General features: G+C 62.8%; 1 protein-coding gene across 1 annotated transcript; it reads right to left on the reverse strand.

Moving 5' to 3' along the window:
- Positions 1 to 719: 719 nt before the first annotated feature.
- Positions 720 to 5,255, reverse strand: EN2 (engrailed homeobox 2). Its single transcript, XM_086398141.1, has 2 exons — positions 4,452 to 5,255; positions 720 to 1,482 (listed from the first exon to the last, which is right to left on the reverse strand). Exons 1-2 carry the CDS (start codon positions 5,107 to 5,109, stop codon positions 1,166 to 1,168), a joined length of 975 nt encoding a protein of 324 aa, XP_086254267.1. The 5' UTR covers positions 5,110 to 5,255; the 3' UTR covers positions 720 to 1,165.
- Between the last annotated feature and the right edge of the window lie 476 nt (positions 5,256 to 5,731).

Consider the following 5,731-nt stretch of genomic DNA (forward strand, 5'->3'; position numbering starts at 1 on the left):
TTCCTCTAGATCCTGGAGAATTCTGAGTTCCTTTAAAAGTCAAGGTAGCCACATGTTCTAGAACTGTGGACTCTTACACGTCTGTGTGTATATAAGCACACACACAGATATATGTACACATGCACACACATATTTACCATGAAAGAATGCTCTCTATAGCAGAAGCGGCCACTTTAAAAACAGAAAAAAAGAAAAGAAAGTGAAGAAAAAGGAAAGAGGGGAACCGCCAGCTCCTTCTCCAGGACTCCACAGCCCCGGAGGCAAGCCCAGCAGACCTTGGCTGCGTTTCTGGGGCCCCCTGGGCATTGCCTGGGCAGCTGATGGAGCCGCAGGAGAGCTTCTGGGCCCAGGTCTGGAGGGACACGGCGGCCCCGAAGCCTGTGGGCCTCCAGCCACAGGCGCCCTGAGCCTCGGAGGAGCGGAGCCGGAGGTGGGACAGTCTGGCGCTGGAGGCAGGCGGCTGGACAGGGGACAACGACGCAGATGCAGACGGAAGGATGCAGGGAGGCACGGGCCAGGCCTCAGCGAGGAGGAGACAGGGAGGGAAGGCAGGAAGAGGGGAGGAGGGGAGCTGGCGCGCCCGGCCCAGGCAGCCCCGGGGAGCAGGGCACCGGACCAAGGCCCAGCCGCCCCTTCCCTGCGGTGGCAGTGGCGGGCCTGGGCATGCGGACCCTCCTGCCGGCCTCATCAAGCCCACACAAACAAAGTGGAAGAACTCAGGACCAAGTAGGAGCTATTTATTCGGTTCACAGTCGTGTGAAATGCAGCAATAAAAATCTTTGGACTTCAGCAAGTTGTTTTAATTTTTTCTTCTTTTGAAATTAAAAAAAAAAGTGTCCGATGTCCCATAATGGAACTTAGGGGATTAAAAAAGATGAAACCCTAAGTAGCCCCCTTTGCAAAAAACAAAAACAAAACCCAACATAAAGTTAGCATAATCTCATAAACATAAAAAAACTCAAAAAATATTTTATAGTCAGATATTTTGGATTTTACACCTCCTGTAAATTATATATACATAGAATATTGCAGAACCATAGCTAATACACGATATCTTCACTATTAATGCTGGTATAATCTTTATACACTGGCCCTTGATTTCTGATTTTAAATTATTGCATCATGTAGCCAGGGTGGGCTGGGACGGGGCACCCGCCCGCCTGCCCTACTCGCTGTCCGACTTGCCCTCCTTGGCTGTGGTGGAGTGGTTGTACAGGCCCTGCGCCATGAGGTGCACGGCCAGCGTGTTCTTGCTGCCCGTGGCCTTCTTGATCTTGGCGCGCTTGTTCTGGAACCAGATCTTGATCTGCGACTCGTTGAGGCTGAGCTCCTGCGCCAGGCTCTGGCGCCGCTGCTCCGTCAGGTACCTGTTGGTCTGGAACTCGGCCTTGAGCCGCTGCAGCTGCTCTGCCGTGAAGGCCGTGCGGGGCCGCTTGTCTTCTTTGTTGGGGTTCTTCTTCTTTGGTTTGCGAGATCTGGGACCTGGGGGGGGGCACAGTGGACACAGAGAGCGCGGGTTAGGAGGGCTCTGGCGGCCTGCACGCTGGAGGTGGGGGGGCTGCCACCCCGCACAGGAGGCTGCCCCAGCCAGTGGCGGCTGGAGGAAAGCAGGGCTGGGTTTGGGGTGGGCCAGGGCGGAGCTCTTGTGGAGGGGGCGGGGAGGGGGGCCAGGAAGTCTGCAGGAGCGGTGGGCTTGGGGGTTGGGGGTAAAGGGCAGGCTTAACGGAAAAGTCAGGACAGCAAAAACCCCAAAACTCTGTGGCCAGGCCTTTTCAAGTCTTTCCTGAGGTTCTGTCCACGAATGGGGACAGGATGGGGTGGCTGCAGGGAGAGAGATGAGCGGGACAGACTGGAGGAGGGGTTGGGGCAGTCAGAGTAGCAGGAAGAGCCCCGCGGGTGCAGGGGGGTCTCCCCACTGGTCCAGGGCCCGGGAGCCAGCCTCAGGTGGGTGCTGAGAACAGGAGGGGTCTGCCTCCCCCAGCCGGCCCTGTGGGCCCACGTCTATCCTTTCCTTTAAGGGGAAGGAGCAGGAGCTTCCCACCCTTCACCCCACCAGGTCTCCCCTCAGCCCCCTGTCCAGGAGAGGGGACACGCTGCTGCCAGCCCAGGAGCTGAGGAGGCCACGGGGGACCCTGCTGACCTTGGGCAGAAGGTTCACACTTCTCACCGCCCCACAGGACGTGAGGTTGGTGTTGGACGGTGGCGCTGGGGATCCTAGGGCCCCGGCAACGGAAAGGGCCTGAGAAAGGCAACCAAGTGTTGCCTTTTTCTGGGTTTCCGAATGTCAGATGGGGCAAGGGGGTCAGAGAGGGAAGAGGCCTTTGCAGGAGGGGGTGGTGGCTGCAGGTCTGTGAAGTGTGTGAAGTCATGCTGGGGGCTGGCTCCTGCTTCTTCCGAGGAGCCCTGGCTGAGAGGCTGGAGAAGGCTAGAACACCCAGGTCCCCACCTCTCGCCCTACCGGACTCTTCGGGATGAAGCCCAGGGGAAAGATGGGGTGGGGGTTGGATAGGGGGCACTCTGACCAGGAGGGTGGATCATCACCCAGGCCTTCCCTAGCTAGGGATCTGGGGCGGTCCGCAGACCCAGGAGGCCCGGGGAACCCCCTCCTCAGCCCACCGAGCCTTGCGCTGTCTCCAGGAGCCACGATGGGAAAAGGAGGGCAGAGCCCGGTGGAGAGCGGGCACCGGACTGTTCGGCTCAAGCCCCGAGTCTTCAAGATTGGAAGCACACTCAGGCACACATCCACCCGGGCGCATCGCGCCCCCCGCCCCCACCGCGCCCACACTCGCTCACACGCCGAGGTGGCCGGCTCCTCGCCTGCTGCAGCCTGGCTTTTTCCCGGAGGGTGCGGATTCGGGGCGGCTGCCCGCGTCCCGGGGGCGCCGCGCGAGGCGGGCAGAGGGCGGCCCTGCGAGGCCTCTACAGGCCCGGCGGAGGCCCCCACCGCGGCCTCGCGCGGCGCAGCCCGCCCGTTGTTCCCACCCCCAAACTCCCCCGGTCCCGGGGCGCTCCCACACGCCAATCAGCCCACAAAAGGCCCGGGCCACTTTATGGAAAGGAAATCTCCCTAAAATCAGAGATTTTAGTTCCTTTTCCTTCTTGATTTTCGTTCAAAACGCAAACACTTAAAAGAGTCTCGGAAAGACCAAATCTCCGCAAACAAAACAAAACAAAACAAAACTCTGCGTCGCTGCTTTCGTAAACGCCCGGAAACACACATCTTATCTTACGGGGCTTTTTTTTCTAAAGTCCAGGAAAACCAGCCACTGAGCCAGGCCCGACCTCCGGGCTTCCCCCGGCCTCTGGGGCCTGGCGCGGCCGCGACTCCCGCGCCGCACAAAGCCGGGCCTCGGCTCCTCGCCGGCCGCATTGTGAGCCTATATGTTAATTAAATATTAACAAAGGAGAGAGGCGAGAACAATGGAGCAAATTTCAGATCTAGCTGGAGAAATTGGGGTTTCATCAGAGATACACACAGACCGTTTCTGCGGGCAGGCGACCAGGGGGTGACTTAGTCGCGCTGTGAACTGTGTAAAAGACCCCCGCAAAACCGTTGAGGGTTCGGGGGAAAAGGGGGGTCCGGTCTGCGCGGCCGGCTCGGGGACAAACGGAGTCTGCGCTTAATGGCGGTTCGCAGCCGCAGACCCTCATTTACTGCGGCTCATGCTTCTATAGGGACGTGGACTCAGCTTTTAAAAATCCCGGGTCTATGAAAAAGACGCCCAGAAGCTCTGCACACCCTCACCAGCTCCCCCGCGCACTTCCTCTGAAATCTGCTCCTTTCCTACCCAGGAAACTCGGTAAAGGTCCAGTCTATCTGGGAACAGCAGGCTTTCCTCCTCCAAGCTGTGTGCGCACCTCTTGGCAAATAAAACGAGGCACAGGGCGTAGGGCTCCTCTGTCTGCCTTCCTTCCCTCTGCGGATCCCTCCACCAGCCTCTGCTCAACCTCAGCTGAGGACGACCAGCCGAGCCTCGCTTTCTTCCCCGGACACCTCTGGGAAACTGGGGTGGCAGGATGAGTCTAGGTATCGATCGGGGCGGGCTGGGCGTAGGTCCGGGTCTGGACCGAGTTGGAAGAACAAGCGAGGGTGTGCGCTTCCGGGCCTGTTTTCCAGCCATCCCCGTTCCCACCAAATAAACTCCGGCCAAGGCAGGGATACGCTAGGGGCTAGGAGAGGCCCCCAAAAGCAAGGGAGAAGAGAGGTCCTGGTATTGCTCGCCGTTCTAAGAAATCTGTAGCCCCGAGTGAATCAACCCTGCCCCTCTCTCCGCCTGGCCGTGGCCCGGGTCAGCGTCGGCCGCACACAATGTCGCTGTGTGCGCGTCTTTGTGTTGGGGGCGAGGGATGCTTGTGTCTTCTTCCTCCCGGTAAGTTCCCGCCCCAGCATTGCCCCCGCAACCCCGCGGGCCTCCCCACGGCGGGCCGGGACACGGGTCCCCAGGGCTCACCTGAAGAAGGTCGGTCCGAGTAGCGCGTGCAGTATACCCAAGCCGGCCAGAGCATGGGCTGCGCGCCCAGGTTGGCGCTGGCCTGCGAACTGTCCGAGTCTGAGCTCACCGACAGGTCGCCGCCGCCCAAGCCGCGGGCCTTGAGCGCCCCGTCTAGGGGACCCCCGGGGTCTCCGCCTTTCTTGGCGCCGCTGTGCAGTGAGAGCGCCTTGGAGCCGCCTTCGCCGTCACCCGGAGAGTCGCTACCGCCACCGCCGGGCAGCGGCCCGCCCGCCCCAGGCGCCCCGGGCGCGTTCTGCCGGGGCTCCCGGCCCGACCCCAGGAGCTGCTCCGCGCCGCCCGCGCCGCCGCCTCCCTCCACGCCGCCTTCGCCGCCTGCCCCGGCGCCTCTGCCTCCTCCGGTTCCGGGACAGCACGTCCCCGCGTCCTTTCTACGGCCAAACTCGGGCCGCAGGATGTTGTCGATGAAGAAGTTGGTGATGCGGTGTGGGTGCTGGTAGTTGCCCGGCGCCTGCAGAACCGCAGGCAGCATCAGAGCCCGCCGGCGGCCAGTGTCCGGGTCGCCCGGGCTGCCGGCGCCGCCGCTGGGGCTGGATTCCGGCGGCTGCTGCCCCTCCGCCGCCGCCGCTTCGCTGGGCTTGGGGTCATTCTCCTCCATGCTGCTCGCAACAAATCCCGAGTCGGTTCTCCGGGGAGACCAGTCAGCCTTCCGCTCCTCCGCTCCGCACGCGGAGACTCCCGAGGCCGGCCGGTGTCCCTTCCCCGCCGACTCTCCCGAGGGCGAGCGCGGCGGCCGCAGCCAGGGCTGACGTCCTACACGTCTCCAGCCGCGCTCAGAGCCGAAGCCACGTTCCGATCCACGAGTTGAGTTAGAAAATACCAAGAGTCGCCCCGCGCCCAGACGCCGGGAGATTCAAAACAGTGCGGTCCGAGTCTTCGCAGCGCACCCAGGAGCTAGACGGTCACAAGGGTCCGGCGCGGACCCGGGGCGCCTCGGGGTTCCGCGCGCCTCTCGACGTCCGGCTGCCTCCGGCTCCGGCGCCGCCGCCGCCCGGCCGCCCGGGGCTGGAGCTCCGCGCATGCAGGCAGCGCGCTCGCCTGCGCTCACGCCCGCCGGAGCCTGCTCGGGCCAACGCCGCCGCCGCCGCCGCCGCCCGGCCGCCCCCGCCCGCGCGCCCCAGCCGGCCCTCTAGGGTGCGGGGCGCGAGCGGTCAGCGCGCCCGCCGCCGCCAGCACGCACATGGAGGCCCAAGGGCCCGCGATGCGCTCGGCCGGCCTCC

The sequence above is a fragment of the Bos grunniens genome, chromosome 4, assembly GCF_055505025.1.
Source record: "Bos grunniens cultivar Pamir isolate PY7600 chromosome 4, Bosgru_T2T1.0, whole genome shotgun sequence".
NCBI lineage: Eukaryota > Metazoa > Chordata > Mammalia > Artiodactyla > Bovidae > Bos > Bos grunniens.

Bases quoted from the DNA above. Each gene is read 5' to 3' on its own strand.
- EN2 (XM_086398141.1), bottom strand. From the start codon at position 5,109: ATGGAGGAGAATGACCCCAAGCCCAGCGAAGCGGCGGCGGCGGAGGGG. The intron at 1,483-4,451 runs GTGAGCCCTGGG...GCCCCCCCCCAG, and splicing joins CTCGGACCGACCTTCTTCAG to GTCCCAGATCTCGCAAACCA.